Source organism: Thermobia domestica, chromosome 5 (genome assembly GCF_964235325.1).
Source record: "Thermobia domestica chromosome 5, izTheDome1.hap1.1, whole genome shotgun sequence".
In the NCBI taxonomy this organism is placed as follows: Eukaryota; Metazoa; Arthropoda; class Insecta; order Zygentoma; family Lepismatidae; genus Thermobia; species Thermobia domestica.
The window spans coordinates 94,607,521-94,631,634 of record NC_137458.1 but is presented as its reverse complement, the minus strand read 5'-3'; the positions used below and the strand labels follow the sequence as shown (position 1 = coordinate 94,631,634).

Below are 24,114 nucleotides of genomic sequence, written 5' to 3'. Positions count from 1 at the left end.
GTTAACGTTTAGTCTAAATTATTTTTGCCAGTCTTTATTTAATGTTTTAAATAAAATTAAATGATTATTTTTTTAATTATAATCTCTCATTGAATATTTATCAGCAATTAGTCTTAATATTAGGTAAGATGTGCATGTGAATGGAACTGTTAAATATGCTGCTTTATTGCAAAAATACAGAAAAACAACTCTCCCCCCTCCGAGGAGTTCAAATTCCACCCCCCCCCCCCCGGGTGAAAACGTCTGAATTCAACACTGTACATCACGACAGATGCTTATCAAAATGCTACCGTTTAAAAGCACCATATACTTTTGATGCCATAGAATATTATATGAAATTTTTGGCAGCACATCTGCTACGAGAAATGCTACGATAAATGCTTCCGTCTAAAGCTAGCCTAAGCCTCATTCAACGTATTTGGTATGTTAATAGTTATTTGTGTCCTACATTAAGGCACTATGCTCACATATGCCCAATCACAGAGATGAATATTCGCAAAATCAATTTCATTATTGGTTGGTTCCTTTGGGTAGGTCATTATGTTCGTGTTAATTACGACACGACACTTACATTACCTACTATAAGTGGAGGATTGAAGTTCATCTTGATTCGATTGATATATACTGCTTCCTTTTTGCAAAAAAGTTTAGGCAATTTCAGGTGCCTGATAGCATTCGCTATCAAATGGATTTCCTGTTAGACTCTTAAACCGAACAAGGTCACATTTATTATGGACTTCCTCTATGCCTAATGAAATACTTACAAAAGAAATCAAAAGGATCTTGGACTACTGCAAATGAAAGCAAGTTAAAGGTATTTCGACTTTTATTCGTAATAATAAGTAAACAATTAAAAACTAACATAAAACACAGTATGCTTTGAGTATACACAATATGGTATTGATTTAGACTAACAACATACTCATTTACTCTCAACAAAATCATCTAAACGAAATTAAGCAATTTCTCATTTAGGTAATGGAAGTGTAAAAAATATAGGGTTCCCATTATTGACCTCTGAAAGGCTTTTGTGCCAATCCATTGCATTCTTGTCGCAATTCAGAAACCAAAACTTTTGTAGAACGTCTTCCAACTTGCCTTCCCATGCCTGCAATTAAATAAAAACATACCGTACTGTGTTTGTATGAATGAATGTAAGTTACATCCAAATACTTATCAATTTAATGAGAACATCTTTAAAAAGTGCAATCTAGCACGTTGATATGGCGTTAGATATGGCTCTTCACACTCAGAATAGCTCTTATACGACGTGAAATAGTTAGGTGTGTTGTTAATGGTAACGAGTAGAATATTACAACATTCCGGGTTCAGTACACCACTGAGTTTCGTAAGAGAATATGATGTAGAAATCAGCGCCGGATTCGTCTCCGAAATAGGCCAGAAATATTTATGTTCTGGATCAGGGATTGGACGATTCATAGAAGGGCCATAGGTGGAACTTCATCTCGATGTTTCTTAAAAAAAAAAAGTGTGTGAATGGGCGGTGACGTGCCGTGGGGGAGAGGGCGTGCGGGGCGAATGCGCTTCCATAGTGACTGCGGAGGTCATTATAAAAATGGACAACTAGTTTCCAGGGAGTAATCCACACACACCCCAACAGCCCCCCTAACACCCCCAAATTTCTTTACACACACCCCTGGATGGAAAAGGAATACTCCTCCATATCCAATTGTATCAATCAGTATTATATAGCTTTTTTATCATGGGCGCCCAAACGTGGGGGCAGGGTGGGGCCGGGGCCCCCTCTGGCTCACGAAAATGTATACATAATATAGCAAATCACGTATATTAAATACCAGAAATACCAGACGTAATATAGCAACTATGGAGATGGGCCCCCTCAAGAAAATTTTCTTCGGGCGCCCCTGTTATTTATTACATCAAGTTAAAAAAAGATTTAGCGTTTAGGAAAGAAGACAATATTCTTATTTATTTATTTCACTTCAAAATACGAAGCGACCTCATTGTTTCGTGCGGTGTTTCGATCAAAACAATTGACAATACAGACCCGCTCATATACCTACCCTCCTGGGCTCCGCGGTCGTTTCCGAGAAAAGAGATTGATGGACAGATGCAGATGACTGAAATTGGCTACAAACCAGTGGCGGATCCAGGGGGCGATCACCCCCCAGAAGTGGAAATTTTCTTATTTTCTATATATAAATAAAAACCATCCCAGAGTTTGAAGCCCTTAAAAGTAGCTCTAAGTAGCAGTATGACAACCCACCGTCCCCCCCAGAAGTCGGTCCTGGACCCGCCCCTGCAACAAACTTGAGCGGTCATTCACCTACCGCATCCTCAGTAAGGAAAAATGTGACAATATAGTAATAAGCCTATACCAGATTCAGTTGGTAAGTGCTACTCTGCAAGTGGTGTATCAACGGACGGAAGTTAGAAGTGTGTAGTCAAAACGTGTTTAGAAATGATGAGATCAATCGAAGTAAGAATTATATATTTTTTAAACTGAGTCTAGTGTTATGCAGGAACGCATTTGTCGCTAGCTTATTTATTTATTTTATTTTATTTTTTGTAAAATATATTTTTATTTACGTAAATTCATCGAGCGGATTATAAAAATAAGGCTACATTAAAAAAGACAAAACAGAAAGATATAAAATAATTTTAAATTGAAAAACTAGATTTCTGGAAAACAATTAAATCAATGAATAATTTTCTTATGAAGGTTATTCAGAGCCAATAACGTAGCCAGGAAGGGGCAGGAGCGGAGATTAAGAGATCAAATAATGTTACAACAATTAACGTTATCAACGAAGTTAGAATATTAAAATAATGAAATTGCAACTATGTACAGTATTAATTACTAAACTAATGTGATTTCAGCATGGGACGAGGGATTTTTTTCAATTACTGAACTAATGTGATTTCAGTATAGGACGAGGGAATTTATTCCCAATTAATATTTTGAAAAAAAATCACCCACTAAAACTTATGGGAGTGAATAAATTGAAATAATGGCAGAATTTTGCAAAATGATTACAGAAATTCGTATGTAATCAATTCATGTGTAATTACTGGGTAAAATAGTGGTGGTTAATTTCTAATACAGTGAAACCTCTCTTAACGGTCATTTCCCAATAGTGGACATCTTCATAAGAGCACAAACTTTCTTATTCTTCCATGCAATAAATATGTGGTGTGGTGTTATGAGAGAGAACCCTTCCTTTTAGGGACACTTCTCATTTACGGACAAAATAATCGTGTTCCACCGATGTCCGTTTTGAGAGGTTTTACTGTATTACTTAGTTTAATAATATTAATAAATGCTCAAATGTGTGAACTTCCTATATTGAACCTGCCACTGCGAGAAGCTGATATTATTATTATTATTATTATTATTATTATTATTATTATTATTATTAGTAGTAGTAGTAGTAGTAGTAGTAGTAGTAGTAGTAGTAGTAGTAGTAGTAGTAGTAGTAGTGGTGGTGGTGGTAGTAGTAGTAGTAGTAGTATTGTAATAGTTGCGTAACAAAATATACTGTTTTCTTTGAGTTAGTTTAAAAATGTATATCACTATTCTGAGAGCACCACCTTTTATTTTGAACACCACCCCCCAAGTAAAAATTTCTGGCGTGCTTACTGCTAGTTTCCCATCAAACCTACGGACATTATGAAGTTTATATTAAAGAACTGCTTCATAGATATAATATATGTGTGGTCAGTGTGCGAATTAGATAATTTATATTCGGGGGGATAAAACTATGCCAACATAACAGTCTGAAGATGCAATAGTTTAAAATGAGACAATAATGTTTTACTCCCCCAAACACATAAATATGATATCGACATCTGTAATAAATAAGGGATTTATTAATTCAAAAAATCTACTGACAGTGGCTAAGCGGTTAGCGGTCGCGCCTTTGACGTGGGAGACCCGGGTTCGATTCCCGACGGGAGCTCATATCATTCGGATTCCACGTTAATCAATAGGTCCCGTCTCACACAGCCTCGCTGCTGAAAGGGACGTTAAACTCAATAACTATATGCACACACTACACCTAACCTTTCTGAACGTGTTTAAATGTTGTACTCACTCTCTTACTCGTGGTTTTCTAAGGTTTATTTACTTAATAATTCGGCCCGAGTGGTAGCCATGTTATGTTAATTTTTCCGCTCAAATTGAACTCTACACAGTCTTGCGAAAGAAAACCTACTTCAGTATTATGAAAACCACTAAAATTATTGATTAAACCGGACTTACTTTTCTTTTTTTTTTTAAAAAAAAAGTAAGAAAAGAAAAGAAATACGTATTAGCCTATCATACGAGGAATGGATTGTTGCTGGGCCAGATTTCTGGCATCAAAATCAAATCGAAGGCCAAATAATTCAAAACTCTCAATTTAAATTTCGAGCTTGCGCTTCTATTTCCCGCTAATCCTGCACTTTCCGTGACAGAGCTCAGGAAATTAACACTTACTTTACTGTTAGGTTACAGCTGAGTTGATTAACTATGTGCTACGTTATCAAATGAAGTATAAACACTACATTGAAGTTTTCCAAACAGCATTATTGTAGTGGACAGCAAACTGTACAGCGAAAACAAAGATGGAAAATGAAGGGTTACCTTTAATCAGCCCCTCCAGTTGAAGTGCTTATAGAGACACGGACAATGAATGACACGGAGAATCATTCGCATTAGCAAATGCTGAAACCAATGTTATGCGCTTACTCACCTTCACTAACGTGTCTGCTCACTACGGACTCATCCTCAGTATGTACGTACGTTAACATATAGCCGCGAGAGAATATATAGGCCTAATTCATATTTTGAGTACAGTTTCAAAAGTTCTTTCCGTAAACTTTAAAAGCAGTGATGTCCTGGCAATAATAGTCCGCTTAAGTTCTATTAAGTCCACTTGTTCTATTTATTGGATATTATGAATATTATCACAACTTGCAAACTAACAAAAATTGAAACAAGATGATAATCAATACAAATGTAAAGGATGAATATGACACGTCCTGCCTTCGCCAAGTATGGTGGAAGAAGCTATTTGTTTACTTCTTGCCCGACAGCTAAGAGCATTTATAAATCCATATGTGGCTTTGTTATGAGCAATTAATACATTCAAATTCACGAACGACGACGAACTAAAGGGTATGAGGACAACCTATAGTCATAATAATATAGTTCAACTAAGCAACGGTGAAAATAGTGGGGAAATCAGAAATGACCAAAACTGAAAAGTTTACATCGCTCATTTCGAAATACGGCTAGCAGATTAAACTTGCAAGAAATGACAAAAATCAGTGTAATTTGGCGTTATAATAAGCACGGATTGGGGGGGAAGCGAGCATCCCCGGTGGGGATACTTCAGTTGATTTTTTGCGGGGGAACAAAATGTGATTGAGGAGGGAAATCCCTCTCATCCCCCCTGTAATTCACACCCTGTGTGTGGTCATAGAATATGAAGAAAGATTATCAGTGGATTAAATTTCATGCTCATAGCACATCCGAAACATAACTTTTTCTTCATATCTGGTATAAGAATACACATTAATAAGGTTCTTAAAGTAGCACTAAGGGGGTAAAATGAGTTAAATAAAAATTGATACTGAGTAACTGATGACACGTTGTATACCACTGTTCTAGAGTCAATTTCGTATTTGCATAAGTGCATATTGAACTGCGAAAAAAATCTCTATGTGTCAATGTGGCAACGTATCTTAACAATAAATTTACTAAGAATTTAATATTTCAAGACGAATTATTAACTTAGAGGCAGTAAAAGAGCTTCCCCATATTCATTTTGAGTCAGCCGTGTTTATATTCGCTCATTTCGAACAAATTGAGGAGGAAAAGAAATTTCCCAATTTTGCAAAACTACGAACCAAAACTTTTAGTAAAATATTCTTTCGTTCCTTGTTTAAACAAAATGCAGAACCTGAATCCTGGCTTAAACTTATTCTCACCTTCTCATTATGAATAACCCATTCACGCTCCAAGTTGTTTCCATGCTTCCTGCTGAGTTTCCTTGCTGCTTTCAAAGCACTACGAGCAGTGGACAACCTTCTTCTGAGTCTATAGTTGTAAGCGTGTAAATGTAGAAGCCTAAAGAAAGAGATAATCAAAGTTATAATAAATTCTGGTAAAGAGAATAAAGAGGATCATGCGAAAACCTAAATTATGGAATATAGACATTAATCCGTTAAGACATCACTGTATCCGTTAAGACATTAGTGGATTGATTCCATTAATACGAACCTGATCAGAATAGGCGCTCTAGCTTTCAGTTGCAAAAATCAGAACTAACCAGTTGAGAATGCTCCAAGAACGTTGCCGGAACGAACTTAAAAACAATTATTTTTTCTTATTAACTTCTACAGACTTTATACCAATTGTTCATATTTAATATTCAGGGCATTTTATATGCTACTTAAATGCAGACCTTAATATAACATAGATGTGGAGGTGTTTCAAGAAAAGCATCCTGATGTTAAGTGTTCCTAATGGGACTATTTCCGAAAACATTATAACTACAAATTTGATCGACCAGAAGTACGTAGATACCTGCTGTACCTGTGAAGAGTTGACCCTGAAAATTAAATCTCCTCACTTGGACGAAGCAGCCGAATGTGCTGCAGTTACTGAAATGATGGTTCATAAAACAAAAAGGACTGAATTTTACAATGCACTTAAGTATCAAGCGCCAACAACAGGTAGGCCGAAGCAGGAATCACATGAGTTAGCACCTGTATCTGACTTCATGTAGAATATTTCTCTTTCAAAACTGCCTGTAGAAGAACTATTTCGTTGCAGACAATTAACGGTTAATGTATTTTTTATATACAACATAAAATCTTGCACTAGCACTATGTATGTGTATCATGAGGATAACGGATGTAAAGGCCCCGATGAAATGTATACCTTCTTGAATAATTATCTAAAGCATTTCGTTACTGCTGATATCATGAAACTCTGGTTATTTGCTCACAAATACCCAGGTCAAAACAAGAACCAAACTATGTGCAGATATCTTTTATACCTAATAGACTCAGGACAGTTTATCAGAATTCTGCTATCTTTTCGGTACGAGGGCACAACCATAGACGTAGCTAGAACTTTATATTTGGGTGTGCACAAAGAAAACAAATTAGTTCTTGTGCTTTTTTAATACTTTGTACCTTTGTAATACATTCATTTGGCTCGTTAAGTGCATTAACGTTTTTAAAGGAATATAAATTCACTAAATGACAATGTTCAAATTTTCTGGATATAGCTATGAAATAGAAAAAAATCAAATTGCATAGAAATTACACACAAAATATTTTCATAAATATTAGAAACAAATACATCGAAATTCACATAACCTACGACAAGAGACGTCTGTCAAAAGACACAATGTTCTTAAATTCATCAAGAACTTCATCTATATCAATAGATGAAGCTCTTTCCTGTTCCAGAAACAACAAGAGCAGGGCTTCCAATCTATTCTGCTTTTGAGTTACTCTTAACTTACTTTTAATTTGAGTAAGCTTGGAGAAAGCTCTTTCCCACGTGTAGTTTATGACAGATATACAAGAGAAGCACTGTATTACAAAGTATAATGCATAAATACCGCATCTTCTTTCTATCTTCTTTCTTCAACTAGTGAAACTAGTCCTGTAGCGTAACAGAACTTCTCTTAGGTACAAACGATTTTTTCATTAAGAACTCTTATTTTTGCTGCCAACTCGTAGCCTAACAATTTGAATATTTTTGTTAAGGGGTTATTTCTTCATCCTTTACATACAAGTCAACCAGATTTCTCACGGTACTGATGACCCCTATAGTTTCTTGACTAAATCTCCCACCAATACTACAAACAACTGAGTCTAAAAGAGGATAATAGCAAAAAATTATTCTCTTCCTTTGTTTCGTACAATACTGCAAGCTGACTGATTTGTTAAGACTGCAATTTTGCGCCTCTTCATTGGAGGAATTGAAATCTCCAGACTATCACAGATCTTAATAGCTTCTTTGTAAGTTTCTATGAATTGAAACGAGTTTCTCATGGATTGCATAGCGATCTGACACTATGTACAGCCGAAAGTAGATTTACATCTGGACTTTGGAGTAACTTGCTAACTTTCACGATCATTTGTAGGATTGGATGTAGCATTGTGAGACAAAAGACGAACTCAAACGATCTGACTTGTTGTTTGAGTTCATTCCCTTTAGTTTGCACATCATCCTGATGACTATTTTGAGTGGTTTCTTCCAAAGCGAAAATAATTGCAAAGTAGTTCCTTTTCACTGTAGAAACAGTTTCAGCACCGCATCTTGTTGTTCACAGACTTCAGTGTTCTTAAACATAGATCAATTTCCTGGTATATACTTTAAAAAACTTCATGTCTTGACGAGCTACCTTCAATGAAATAGTAAAGGAATTGAATTGTTTTGAAAATATCTTAAATTAATTTATTTTCGGGTCGCGAGCTAAATGAGTCCACAAGTACAAGATTCAAACATTGAGCATAGCAGTGAACGTGCATTATTGACCTGTTCTTTTCTTTACACTTCATTTGCACTCCAGATATTGTTGAGGCTCCATCGAAGCAAACTGAAAGAACACTTTCCTAATCAACATTGAACTATGACACTATACTAGTGCCAACATATTAAGAATTGGTTGTGTATCTACAGATTAAAACTTACGAAGATCCACTAAATGCTCAACAGGTTTATTGGCATAAATAACGAAAAACTGTAGACATCTGCTCATGATGACCACAATCACTCACTCCATCAGCTATACTGCACATGTTTGTACGAAGTAATGATATTCTCAACTTAATTGCAAGTACAGTTTTCAAACTACGGATTATATTATACTGAATTTATGAGCTTGAATAATTGTAATTTTTTAGCTCGTTAATTACGTGTGCTTTTAAAACGGAGTCATATTTGGAAACTAAATCAAATACATCTAGAAATAATCCCCTGTCGTATGCTTCTTTCTTTCCAGTATGTCCTCTCAGTGGGGTGGCTTCTTTTTGTAAGACAAAGAATTATGTTTATTGGCCTCTCCATGATTTGTCGATTTCAAAGTCTTGTTTGTCCTTGCTTGGAAATAAAAGCCTTCTTACGCTCACCTAATTGGACGCCATGTGGTTTATTTCTATTGTAGTTTGACCAAGAACTTAAACTTTACTGTTAGATGTTTTATAACTTCGAAAGCATTTGTTTGCTTTATATCAGTCTCTAAAACTTCATGTAATGAATGCTTGATCAATTTGTCCTCTCCCATATACGTATGCATTGTTTGAAGCAAAAGCTCTGTAGTAAAACAATGCAGAATTAATAGCTATGTTATATTCCAACTATTTGTAACTCTTAAACGAGCCATATTGAAAAGCCTTTCTTTCCCACCTATTCTACTTCTAGGGAAAACGACCAGGTTTCGTTGATATGGTCCTAATTCACTCTTACATCAAATTCTGTTCTGTTATTTGGTAATGCATTTATACGGTCAGAAGCATTTACTGATATATCAACAAGCTTACCTGGTGTTTTGTTCAGCATCAAGGGCGTTGAAACTGGCACTATCACAGACGTTTGAACTTTCAAGTGTTTGCTTTCGATCGGGATTACCTTCGTTTCTTTTCAGTTTCACGACAAAACGGTCCATTTTCTTTTAAAAAATAAACTCACTATTTACGAAAAAGTACGTTAAGTTTATACGAACGAAATATCACGTCTAACAAGTACCAATTTTCATTAAATAATGGCTCCTTCAATCATTCCGAGAAATGAACTTGCAACAGAATACGACACAGTTATAATGAAGTAAACTAGTCGATAAAGAGTTTAAAATACAAGCCACCTGAGACATTCATAAATAACTTCCAAATATAGTGCATTGTCAAAATGTTTACTGATAAGTTTTATGCTACAGAAGGAAATCAATTGTTAGTTGCTTGTGAGAATGCAAAGGAAGGAGATTATTGGCAGCAAATATCTTACTCTAAACATTGTTGGTTTGCTTTACGTATTGTTTCCCTGTATTATATCAGTTTTTAATTTCGAACGTTCAAAGAAGAAAATAATCAGTTTCCACATTCCCACAAATATAGGTAAATTTTAAACCAATATTGAGGAAGGAAGGTGGAATTTCGGGGTATACTCAACGACAGTGGCGTATTTACGATTTTGTTTCGGGTGGGGCTTTGCTAACTTCGGGGGGGGGGGGGGCTTTGCCTGAAAATGTGAAAATTCTGCAAGAATATACTTTACTATATACTTTACTATATAGAAATATACTTTACTATAGTAAGTAAGACTTCGGGGTGCTTAAGCCCGGAATTCCCCCTAAATACGCCACTGCTCAACGAGTTCAATATTTCGAATAATCTGTACTTTTAATAGTTTTGCCCTGAGAAAAAGATGGGGCTTATTTTTTCTCTTATTGAAATATCTATCTTTAATTCTCTTTGATAAAGCAACCCATTAGGGTGTGCCTAGGCACACCCGTCACACCCCGTGGCTACGCCTATGAGCACAACTTTCTGCCCTGTGATAGAGATTTTGGAGTCATCATCATGAAGCGCAGATTGCGACGCCATGATAGGATATACACTGTCTATGATGTGGTAAAACATAGGCTGATCATTTTAAGCGCTGAAACTGCAAATTTACCATTAAGATTGTAGAAACTACAAGTCATGGTGAATGGATTACACTACTACAAGAAGCAAACTACTACTACTATTGAAAGTAAACACAAGCCAAGGAGTGAGCGAGTATCATTTTCCATATCAATTCTGTTTCACTTCGGTTTTGAGAAGGAAAGGAAAGGTTCTGTCACAGGCTACATAACAATCAATAGCCTCATTCGTCATACATTTCAGATGGTACTTCAGCGATATCACGTAATTCAACCCCCACACGGGGAGCCATATCTTGCAGAGAAAATTCCTATTAAGTTATGTAAAATGAAGACATATGAGTAAAAGCCTTTGTCCCTGCGGAGAAGAAGTAGGTTTATTGTGACCTTTTGTGCTGGCCACTGACAAAGATGACTAGTTATGCTGCTTTTAGATAATTCATTTTGTTCAACAAACCACATTATACGACTCCTGAACTGTTTCCATCAAAGATGGGTACAAAACCAGTTTTTTTTCTTCATTACAAAAACTGTTTTGTCTATCGCCTAGTCTTTATCGACTAACTGTTCTGCACTAAATAGGCTACTATGCCTGTACCATGTGTAGTCCAGTGATGAAACAAACTCATCAAGTTTTACCATAAGTGGCGTTTTTTGTGTTGAAAGAGCAGCAATTTGCAACACTATAGCATAACATAAATCATGCTTGCAAACGTAATGATTATAATAATATGCCTCCTAAAGGATGAATCAGCAGCCCAAACCATTGGCGGCTTTCATTGGGATAATTTTTTGCTGCTTTTCTAAATTTTATATTCAATGACCCCTTTAAAAAGTGATACCATCGACCTCTGACCTCATATTCGAATCGATTTTACTTCTTTTATAAGGGAATCATTCATTACGTCGGTAATGCTCGGCAAAGTGACTAATTACAACGTAATGCCAATGTTGTTATTAGGCTAGCTTTCCGCTTCCCATTCTAACATACCATTGAGCATACTATACTGATACGTGTTGCTATTGTTATTCTTAATTTCTAACAAAAAGAATAGATATTTTTTTTGGTGCCTTTCGTTCTTTTTTCACATTCACAGTTACACAATACTTACTACACTTAATCGTAAAGATACTAGGAAGAAACTTAAGAAATACATAGTAACACCTGTTAGGTTTACTACATCTACAACTTTACTATTTCATTTGGCCTTGATCAGAGGAATCACAAAAATAAAAAGCCATCTATTGCGCTTAAGAGAATGGCCTCTATAATTAGGAAGCTTTTACAAAGGCACTGTACCTCTTTTAAAGATAATAACGTGATGATTTTGCTAACCTAGGTCTACAAACTTCAAACTTCTTCTCAAACAGATGAAGGGTAATAAACAAGTTCTTGATAATTGACTGGCAGTTGTGGATATGGTCCTTATCATGTTTCTCCAGCAAGTGACTAAGGAAAAGAAGACGGCATTCAACCAATTGTTGCATCGCAAAGTACACATCAACAGAATCAATTGACTTAAAATAGTGCAAAGAAGCATCATCCATAGCCCTGTCGAACCATAAATTTGCATTCTCCCAACACTTTCGTCTAGCAAACCACAAAGCAACTCCAGATTCTAACAATAACTTTAATTCTTGCTGCTCCGGAAGACAATGATTTCCACATTCTGCAAGAAAAAACACTGAAAACTCGTGACACTCTTCAAAATTCTCTCGAGGGAAACCAATCTCTAAAATGAGAGATAAGCAAAGCGCGTAATAATTGGCTCTCCCCATTGTACATTGTTTTTCGTCAGATAAATATATCAATTCACGAAGCGCATCAGTCACTTCTGACGGGTCGTTTAACAAAATATAAGTACGGCTTAAGATGGGTAAAATGCGCATTTTGACTGAGATGTCATGAATTCGGGTACTCATTCTCCAAATAAGTTTGGCAAGGAATAGTGCTTGCGTAAGATTACCAGCCCAGAAGTTCTTCTTTAGTATAAGACAATACAATTCCTCCACTGCGGGAATGTCGTGTGAAGTTAATAAACCCATGTTGGAGAGTTTCTTTAATTTTTCTGTGGCTCGACGCTCCAACTTCTTTGTCCAATTGTTCCATTCCACACTAGTCAGTGCACCATAGTAAGTAGTTATGATACCAATGACATTCAGGTCGCAACGTGAAATGTGAACTAGTTCTAAAGCTCGTAAAGCCGCCAAAGCAGCAGACTGAGATTCTCCACGTGCACTTAGAATTAGTCTTAACTGTTCATAACACCGTGCAGCTAGGTTGTAAATTAACACTTTATCTGGACTAATAACAGATGCTTCTCGCCGTGTAAAGAAACGCTTCAATAGTTCTGTATACAATTCCAACTTGGCCGTGAATCTCGTTGGTGGTATATTTCTCCCTAAGAGAGACAGCACTGCTTGACAGTGCGTCATTGCCTCGTCGAAGAGCCCTTCTTCTAAATATAGCTGAGCTATTTGACTTTCGATCTCGATTAACATGAAGTCTTTGGACATATCCTCACTGTCTTCTCGTATGACGCCGACTTTCAGGGACTGAAAAAGAGAAGAAAGACTCACAGTTTATAACAAAATTTTCCTTATGTTCGGAGACGAAACAAAATTTTGATATTTTCGTAGCCTATTTGTGAAAATACTTTATATATATATATGAGATATTGATATCTGTGTTGTCCCTTTTTGTTTCTCTCTCTCACTTCAACTCTTTCCCTATCTCATTCAATATTTGTTATTCTACACATATACAGGGTGAATCAATAGTAGGAGGACAACAGTTTTTATGCACCTGGTTGATAAAATTTTCAATGCTTTAGTATTCTATTATTGTATACAGTATAATACAATAAAATAATATATAATAATACAGTATACAATAAAATGTAATAATTAATTATCAAAGTTGAATTGTTTAGAGAATGTAATTGTATGTGTAATCCCAATGTGTGACAATTTTGTCATTTATTGTTCATAATTAGATATGAGCAGTTCGGGGGAATACAATGGTATATCACATTGTCTAAGTTTCGAGTACGTAAACTAGAAAAGAAAGTTCCACATTCCCATGTAATGCAATGCAATGATGCATAACAAACAAGCTTCCTCTGCTATCTACAGGAACATTTACGAAATTAAACTACCTACATACTGTTCTGTGCTACGATCCCAATCCATTTCACTTAATAACTCAATTTTACTGGAAATGGGGCTTACCATTGTTTTCCACTATATATACACTACTTCCCAAGAAGTTACCGGATCACTCTACCGATGCATGAGATTGATCTTTCCAGGCACACGTATGCAGGAAAGCACACGTAATGTAATTGAAGCAGACTGTGAAGTAACTTCGAAAAGGACATCATAATTGGAAGTGACGCATCTGATTTGTCAATACGAGCAATTGCAGTCAAATTGGATTACCCAAAGTTAACAGTTAGTAACGTAATAATAAAGTCCACACGTGTGGGTATCGCCTAACTCACGACTATGACAGGCTTGGACTAGGGAGGGAGGTGCTGAAAAAGATGGTATGCTCAAATCACTGCCAACGGGGACATATATCAGAAGTTCCGAACGTCGACGGACAAATCCCTCTCGTTACATCAGAAAAGAATAGAGGTGCACATCCTCAGATTCCATGGGAGAACAGCTCTACACAAGCCTACACCACTCGCCCTAACCAGGGAGTTCGACTGACATAGTATAAGGTCCATAAATGGAAGGTTGTTGTGAACCAATGGGAGACTTGCTGATAAATCAAGATACACATGTTTCCAGTCAGATGGGAGAATTTGGATGTGGTGCCAACCCGGCGAATTCTTTTTAGCTAAATCTGACTGTAATATGCATACAGGAAAGTCAGTGGTGATGGAGTTATAGCTGGGATGGTTTCTTATTGTATGCTGCCTGTTAGCATGAACATTTTGCATAATTCAGTATTTCTCACACTGTGGAAGTTCTACAAAATGAACCAATGTTCCTATCAAGATGACAATGCTCCGTGCCACCGATCCACCATTGTTATTAGATGGTATAGTGATAATTCCATGCAACGAATATACGCGACTGCTTCAAGTCTCGATCTCAATCCCATTCAGCATCTGTGGGATGATTGAATCTCTGTTTGATATCCAACCTAAATCGCTCTAATTCTCTGGCAGCATTGAATGCGGCTTGAGGGAGAAGTGGGAGAAGTAATGCCTGGTATTCATCAGTAAATGGTTGAAAGTCTTCTGCGGGGAGTGCAGTAGATGGATGCCCGATATCTTACTATATAGGCCGTCAATGTTCTCGCTCTGCCAGTACGGGGTGTCAGGTAATTTCTTGGGTATGTATACTCTATTGTAGAAATACTTCAAGCTGGAACCTATGGATAATTCTGTAATTCAACTCTTTCAGATGTGAGATAGAGTTGTAGGGAAAGACATAATATTGCATAATATTGGTTTATGCAATTATCAATTGAACACGATTAAAGTTCTGGTGTGGTTCAGGACTCACGCAAATAATAAATCTTGTTACTCAAACCATCAATTAATCATTTCAATCCAGGAATATTGTTTATTACTGGAAATCGAATATGATTCAGAAAATCATTCCATCTGTAAATAGCTCATAACTTATATTTCACAAAATGAATTAAGTTTATTGAACAAGCACACCTACACTATATCAATATTACTCTTTACTATGAAGATGATTTGAAAATTTGAAATTAAGCCATACTTCAGTCCAAGTCTTCGCAGTATACAACAAGGCTAAAGCATCCTTGTGATGTCCTATCTTACATAGAGGCCTTGATGCCGAGATCATAGCTCTTACAGTTTTATCGGTCATTCCTACAAAAGAGAAGGGTCTTTATTAGTGGAAGTAGAAATACTGTATTATCCAGAATTGGAAATAATCATAAACTACATAATCATTCATTAAGTAATTACTAATTTAAGTTTAGCGATGTTGTTATAATTTAGTGGTGCAAAACAAGAGTCTTGAAGCCTTGCAGAGCCCAGAATCTGATAATGATAATGATAATATGCAGGGAAGAGAGGGAGTTTCTAAGAATTACTAAAAATTAACTTTGACCCACATTAAGGCATTTGGAAAACCATTTGACAGAAATATTTCTCATGTCAAGTATGTTTCAGAATAAGAAGCCTACTATCTTTTCTGACATTTTCAGAGTCTTTGTTATGCTTTCATTTGATAGCTTCCTGTTTTCACGTACTACGTCCTGCACAGTGTCCACATTTTCACTAGAAGTCTGGACGTTCTTTATATATATGATACTGAAATGTTCTGTCTCGAATCGAAATACCTAACTCCTTACAATCGCATATGACGGAGCACTGTTCCCTACTATTGTATCAAAAATTACCTACGAAGACTTTCCTTGTACACAAAGGGAAATGTATACTACATCTTTTTTTTTGCGTGAAATTATATCTAGGCTCACACCTTCTTAATATCTGACCTGAGGAAAAAGGAGACCAAAAGCATTTGAACTTTGAAGTTTGGTACATAATTTAATTACATATCCTAATTCATAACGCCAATAATGATATTATTGTAAAATGTATCAGAGGGAGTAGAGTTCAAGACTTATCAGCACTCTCTCACGGTACAAAAAAATTAATTTTTGTGGTAACTAAGGAAATATTTATGTGAGGCAGTGTTACTAAAGTTTTTGCAACAATTTCAGGAAATGTCTGACTAAGAATATTTTAACTCATCAATTAATATACAAGACTCATATGAACTTATCACTTAAATAGAATAATAAGTGATATGCTTATTTCTTTATAAAACAAAATAAAATATCCTAATTGAAGGCACGTACTGCGTATGTCACCTACATGGAGAATTTGTACTACATACAATAAAATCAGTAAGGGTGATAAAAATGTAGATATATTTAATAATTCTGGAAAGTCGTTCAAAAGAATAATTCTGAATATTTTGTAAAAAAAAAGTTTTCAAGGAAAATTTATTACTTTAACTCAAGTTTAGTATAATTATAATTTAAAATTGTGTATTATATGTAGACATTGTAAGTGGGCAGGATAAATAAATAAATATACACCTAGGTGTTTAATTTAAAGAATACTCATAGAATTCTCTGTGTAACTTTCAAGTATTTACAAAACTTAATTAAGTACAATGATCAATATTTATTTGAGATGTTTGTTATTATAAGCAGCTCATTTTGTACTTGACCGCACTTTATTTTTTGGAAGATATATTATTGACAATGGGAATCAGTGTGGTAATTGAAGGGGGGAAAGGGGAAAATTCCCAGGCATCTCTGAACACTTCCCCGGAACCTCGTTTCCTTTGCACTTTCTAAGGGGGAACTTGATAATGACATCAACCTTCATGTGTAATTACAAAAATTAAATTTATAAACAAATAAGAAATCATCAGTTTTTCAACTTACTACTAAGGAATCTGTATCGAAATGAAATCAACTCCGCGAAAACAGAGTATAAAGTTTTAGTACAGCGAGTTATCCAAAATACTGAAAAGTAACATCTCCTGAACAATGAACAGGTTGAGGTGTGTTGCAGTCTCTCAGGTTTAGTTTTGTGTTTCGTTGAAAACTATTTTACTGTGAACATTGGATATTAGAGAGTTTTTAACAAATACCTGCTCTACCTATTTTGTATAATGACACCTCTTTTAAACTAGAAGGTTAACTTTTGTGAATAAATATTCATAATAATTGCAGTTATGCTTATTTGTAACTTAAATTTAACGTGGTGTTCTAGTGATTACACAAATTACAATTATGAGCACACTTTATGGAGACGCTCTCATAGAGGGTACCCAAGATCATTTATATGCTATATACATTAGAAAAACTGATTTTTCAAGCCTTCGTGAGAAAAATACTGTAAACTCAGAAATTATTACCCTTTTCATATTGTACAGGGGTAGGGGAAAGTGGGGTAGTGAGACAAGAGTTTTTCTTGATTATTTGGTGCATGAAGTTGGAAACGATGGATGTACAGACATGCGGCTGTTGAACTTCCTCTGTCATCTTAGTAGGCAAATGGCTGGCGCGAAGGATATAGGCTGTGAGAGAGCTCAGCGATTTTCAAATAAGAAAAGTAAATTTTCTGTATTTCCTTTATGTCTGAGGAAATCAAAGTAAATCAAATAATTGGAGATTAATTTCAGAGCAAGAAATGCTTTATTATTTGTCGATATTTATCTCAATATTGTTAATAGTTAAACTTGTGGTTCCGAGGAAATACGATTGACATTGATAATATGCTATTGGGGTACAGTGCGACGCTTCTTTCAAACAAGAGATGTGTCCAGAGAAGAAATTATTGGCTGGGAAAAGAAACATAAAAAAGAACAAAAACAAACAGGAAACGAGTACAAAATTAAAAAAGACACCTTTTTGACTATAAAGTCTATTCAGATGTGGAGGAAGAATTAGTGGAATTGTACTCATCAGATGAAGAAATTGAGTTATTATTTGAAATTAGTCCAGGTGATTTTAAAGACTAACATGGAAACATAAATGAGGATGATTATGTTCTGGTAAAATTTCACTGTAAAAAGGGCATTTATTATATTGGGAAGGTTCTGAAACTGGATAGTGACAACAATAACTATATATTTAGCTTTTTGCGAAAAGTGGGAAAATGTACGGAAAATTTATTTTTCCAGTTGTTCAAGATATTGCAACTGTAAACGCAAATGACATCAAACTGGTTACCATTAACTGCTTACACATTGTAAAACTAAACGTCAAATGTCATACTTATCATTTACTGTTTATTTTCATATTTTGGATATGAGTTGAACTTCGTAATAGAGAATGAAATATTTAAGTATGTATATGTCTCACTCTATCCCAATAATGGGTACAGTGAGACTCTATCCCAATAAAGTTATCATATTTTGTTTAAGAGTAAGTAAACCAGAGGTGATTAACATTAAACCAAAATCACCAATATTGTATGATAGCCTAAACTCTAACCGTCTGTTCAGTTTTTGTTTCATTTTAATGTTTTATACAATACAAGAGTTATTACCTACGAAAAAATGTGTCTCACTTTCCGCTATTTTCCTGCGAGTGAAAGTTTCTTTTGTAATGCGTTGGGAAATTAACACATAGTCTACATGATGGTGGCGTATTTTTTGAACTATCGGGCCTACCGGCAATAGTCCTAGAATATTACAAAATAAAGTTATTATATTATAAACTAAATTATATTAAAAATTTTATGCTTTAGCATCTTCTTTCAATGGTACGTACAAGTTTCTGAGAACTGTATGTATTTAGAGAGATCCACTAACTTCTTTGCATGAAGCTTGTTTCGCGAAGTCTTCGAAATGACAACGCAGCAAAAACCACTCTCTAGCTACTACAGCAAGAATCGCATCAGATCATTCTTCTTCGCTCCACCTTCGCCCACAGCGTACGAATGAGCTGCCAGGTAACAGCAGTTGTCTCTAGAGAAATCGGTTTCTTGGCTGTGAGCGAAGAGTAAAGGAAAATTATACGAGTAATGATAGTGCATTTTGGAGATCTCTGGGAATTGTTTTGGACATCAGGATAAAATGAATAAGTCTCTCCTTAACTCTTTAGAAGTTTCTGTCTTTAATTTACCATCATCCTTTAATTCGCTAAGTCCTATTACCATTCAGAATACTCCTTATAGCACAGCTTTAGTTTTAAGATAATAAGTAGGGATCAGATTTCGATGACCTATAAAAAGTTTCCAAATATGAATGCATTTATGCCTTAAAAGTGGCAAAATACGATCTGAAATATAACCTTAAAGATAAAGGCATCTTTGGTGCTGCAGTGACGGCAAATGTACCCCTTTAATTTTATGAGTTGATAACATTTGTACTTATATCGGTGTTTTCCCGTTCTGCCTAAAGGCCCTCCAACACTTTGTAGAAAATATTTTCAAAATCTTTCGAGATGGGGAATTCTGTGCGGTGGGGGATTTTTCCTAAGAATTTTGTCTTTAGTAATTCTAACAGATTCTATAAGATGACTAACTAAAACTTCAAGTTTCATCCTACCTTTTACATGTTATTCTACTTCTTCTCGAAAAAATGGCTAGGTACAGTTCTGTTACTAGCAGCGTTATTCACTTCTACTTTAGTAAAGATGAATGTACGTATTTTTTTTTAGTACCTGCAGGGAAATGGAAAATTGATTGCCTCAGTTATAAGAAAGCTGTTTGACATTATAACTGAAACAAACATAAAATAAACTTACTTCGGTCTAATATCAAGTCATTTCCGAATAAAAGTTTATTCAGATTTTCAGTAGTTTATCTCCAGCAGTACTTAGAACGTGCCACAGTACACATCCCCAAGACATGTTTGGCCATATATTGTTTAAAAAGTGCAAAGGGTTGCATAAGGTGGCCCTTTAAAAAAAAGAACCTTTGTCTTCTACATCACAACTCCATTTTTGGCATCAGGTGATTTGTCTTCTATACATGATTCTATACTAGATGAAATGTGTCATATATACTTATATTTTCAATGTAAATACTAGCAATACCAACAGATAGTCAATATAGCAAATACAATTTAAAACAAGATCTCGTCATCACTGTTCTAAATGTAAACAGTATGCAACCGCATCTATGTAAGCTACCAAGTCTAATACATGTGATTCCAGCTTTCTTCTCAGTGATTTCAGTGATTTGATTTTCTGTTCAACTTGCTTTGGTTCCTTCGACTACTTTTCTTCTTCCAACGTTGACATAGAAGCTTCATGTTCTGAAAGCTGATTGGCTACTGGTGAACCCAGTAGGCAATCACTTTCAAAAGTAGCAAACTAAAACATCTTATAAATCCCATTCCTTCCCGATTATCTGACATTTTGATTTGATTGGAACTCTACAAAAGCATACAAGTATTTCAATATGTGATATTGATATTTTGTATTGCTGCTATTTACAGAAGACAAATCAGCTGATAAGGCCATGCCGAAAAAGGAGTTGTGATGTAGAAGATTATCACTATTTCTTAAGGGTCGCCTTAAGCATTCTTTTGCATTGTTTGCTTAATATATGACCAAATATACCTTGAGGATGTTAACTATAGTGCTTTTTAAATACTGCGAGCCCTAACATGCTGGAAATAAATTACAGGAAATCCGAATGAACTTTTGTTGTGAAATAACTTTATATTAGACCGAAGTAAGTTTGTTTTGTGTTCGTTTCAGTTATAACGTCAAACGGTTTTCTTACAACAGAGTCAATCAATTTTCCATTTCCTTGCAGGTATTTTTAAAAAATCACATTGATCTTTACTAAAGTAGATGCGAATAATACTGCTATAATAACAGAACTGTACCTAGTCATTTTTCCGAGAACAAGTGGAATACATACAAGGAAAATTCTGATAAAACGGACAAAATTCAAGCGACAGAATCATAACCGTAGCCTAATAAAAGATGATTATTTTTTTCTTCAACTGTCATGTATTATCTGTAATTCTTCACTTTATTGAAATAACATTTTCTTAAAATACTGAAAACCCAATAAAACACGTAAGACTGTTATAGTACCTGTAAGTATATATTTCACATTTTGATATTTGCTAAAAAAGATTGATCAATATTTCAGAATTAAAATAAATAAATATTTATACAACACTCAAAATAAAAGACTGCAATATAGTACCTCATAAGGATGAATTTTTTAAAAAAAAAATCAAATAACATCAGAGTTACTTTTTGTAATTAAAATGAATAATCTTACAGTAATATGCTGAACGTATTTTAAATGTGTAATAAATAGGAGTACCCAATATTTTCATATGAATCTGTGTGAAACTAATTAAAGACAGAGTGCCCTTTTATTATAACATTTTTACGTTTTATTGGGTTTTCAGTATTTCAAAAAGAAAAAAAATATTTCAGTACATTGAAAAATTTACAGATAACATTATAAAATATATGACAATTGAAGGAAAAAATAATCATATAGGGTGTGCACTGGTACATCCAATGTATACTCATATGACTCTATCCCTTGGATTTTGTCCGTCTCGTCAGAATTTTCGTTGGATTTTGACAGCTTAGATTTTGTCCTCGCCCTTGTTATAACACCCATTATATACATGAGTCCCGATCTGCATAAAAAGACGCTAGGAGTCAAGTATTTCAGTGTTGCATTTCCCTAAAAGATCCCTCCCCGCATAAAATTCCCTGTCTCCAAAGATTAGGCAGAACAAGAATTCACGGTCTGCCTAAAGATAAAATCATTGAAAATATTTTCTACAAAGTGCTGGAGGTCCTTTAGGCAGAACGGGAATAAACCATTATATCGGACAGTTTATCCCCCCCCCTCCTCCCTCATGCATATCCTTAAATGATGCTACTACTGAAAGGCAACTTCACATTCCTGGAGTATTTGACTTTAGGGATCATGAAATGACACTCAGTGATACCAGATTCTATGACAAAAATTCCTCCAAGGAATGCCAAATATTTTTCATACTCGAAAAATATCCGTACTGTCAGCATAAATTAAAAAGATTGGTCTTATCGTAAGTGGTCCGGGGTCATAACTCCAATTGTGTTCAATTTGGTTATCAGTATTTTTGCATTACTACTTTTATTTCCCGTGAATTTAAAGCTTCTATGATGTGGATGGAAATGCTTTCCCTTTAATGTATATAGTTTCATGTATGTAAAGTTTCTGTATGTATTACTGGTTCATAGAAAAATGGTGCCATATAATACTTGGCGTTGCGTGAGTACGATTATTTGTTTTCCCGTGAACTTAAGAAAGCTACAGGAATTGCGTTTTAATTGCAATCCAAGGCAAATAATATTGGAATTTCGTATTTCTTTAAATGTAGTATATGCTTGTAGTATTTTCTAAGAGTAATAATGGGATGTGTGGAATGAAAAATATAAGTTGTTCATTAATCCACAGTTTCAATATAATTTCTACAAAACAAGCCTCATTATTCATTACTATGATTAATGTTATCCTTTCTATTTATTTGTTTTGCAAATTTGTTATAAAATAATCAGATCACACAATTTTGCAGACAGAATTTTAAGATGTTCATGAGCAAGGAATCAAATCTCTTCTTACACTTTCGTTGTTTAAGAATACAAAGGGCTAGTATTTACTTGCGTTGCTCTTGTAATTTACTAAATAAAATATGAAATATGATACAGTATTTAACTGAAAAAGATAGTATCCTATCAGTTATACAACAATTCGTGAAACAAAGTCTTAGAAACAACCAGGAAAACTAACATTAATATACAAGTATTCAGATCATGTCTTGCCCCCCTCCCCCACTTTTAACTTCCAATCGCCGCCACTGATTCTCCCGTCAAATTTCGTACGATTCTAGCTCGTAAACTCATCACTTTTCAAATATTTGTATTAGACCGAAAGAATCATCTGATTTCTCTACAGCTTCTATATATGATATAATTAGATTTCTTAACTTGAATAGAATACTTAGATATTTAATATTTAGAGTTTGTGAAATGGAAAAGCGATACTAAACAAAAATTACCTGCTTTGTTCCAGTGACGGAATAATTCTACATATACAGTGGCAACAATTACATCACACCGGCAGTTCCAAAGATCCGGGCTTGCAAGATGCGAAAAACTTGAAATATTGTCCAACGATGCTCTTCGCCTCTTCCGACAGCTTGCCGAAACAAACATATGTGCGTCTGTGGTGTAGGCACTACCAGTGCTCGTCGAAGGACCACTGACAGGGGAAAAACCAGCAACTTCGGAGAATACTGGGCTTAGCAACTGCAACGATTCTTTTGACTGAATTTGCTGTTTGATATCAGTGGAGACAACGTGCGGGTTCCACGATCCAGAGAGACGTCGAATGATCTCCAGTGTTGATGTGTCCATTGGGTATCTTTGGCCTTTGGCAGAGCCCAATTGATGAACACAGCATAACATGGATTCCTAGCAAAGAATTATATTATCATTTATTTCCAAACTGTATTTATGAACTTTTAACAATTCGTAGATTGTTAAATAAAAGAGAAAAAATGCTTTTGGTCTAAACAAGGATTTGTAGAAGATAAAACATAATCTGTTAAATAACTACAATAAATAAATGAATAAAATAAAATAAAGTTTTGTTTGAAAAGCGAACTCATGATCTGTTTTGTGTCTTCTTGTGGGTAACAGACGTCCTTTTTGTGTACTTGGTATCGGGTTCGATTTACGGAGGGAGATACTTACTTCGGATATAAATTCCGAGTAGTGGTTCGGATTTCACTTTAAACGGTAGGTCCTATATCACGTGATGTAAACAGATAATTTGGCAAAGAAAAATTATTGTCAAAATAAAGCAATCCATCATCCTAGGTTGCCAGACGCTACGTGTGATGTGATAATACGAAGTATGTAATCAACTTAAACCTAAAAGTGAGTGTTTTAGATCGTTAATTCTGAAATGAATAAGTTTACTATTGCATCTTA

At 35.0% G+C, this 24,114-nt stretch overlaps 1 protein-coding gene across 1 annotated transcript in view; it reads right to left on the bottom strand.

Annotated features, from left to right (window-relative positions):
• Positions 1–808: 808 nt before the first annotated feature.
• The window catches only part of LOC145686004 (adenylate cyclase type 10-like), a 71,571-nt gene continuing 48,265 nt past the window's right edge, over positions 809–24,114 (bottom strand). Inside the window, exons 6-10 of the mRNA XM_081758837.1 lie at positions 23,178–23,592; positions 15,375–15,487; positions 11,965–13,184; positions 5,956–6,094; positions 809–1,108 (exon numbers count right to left, since the gene is read on the bottom strand). Coding sequence (XP_081614963.1) covers positions 968–1,108; positions 5,956–6,094; positions 11,965–13,184; positions 15,375–15,487; positions 23,178–23,592 — 2,028 coding nt within the window. The 3' untranslated portion in view covers positions 809–967. The remainder of the gene's footprint in view (positions 1,109–5,955; positions 6,095–11,964; positions 13,185–15,374; positions 15,488–23,177; positions 23,593–24,114) is intronic.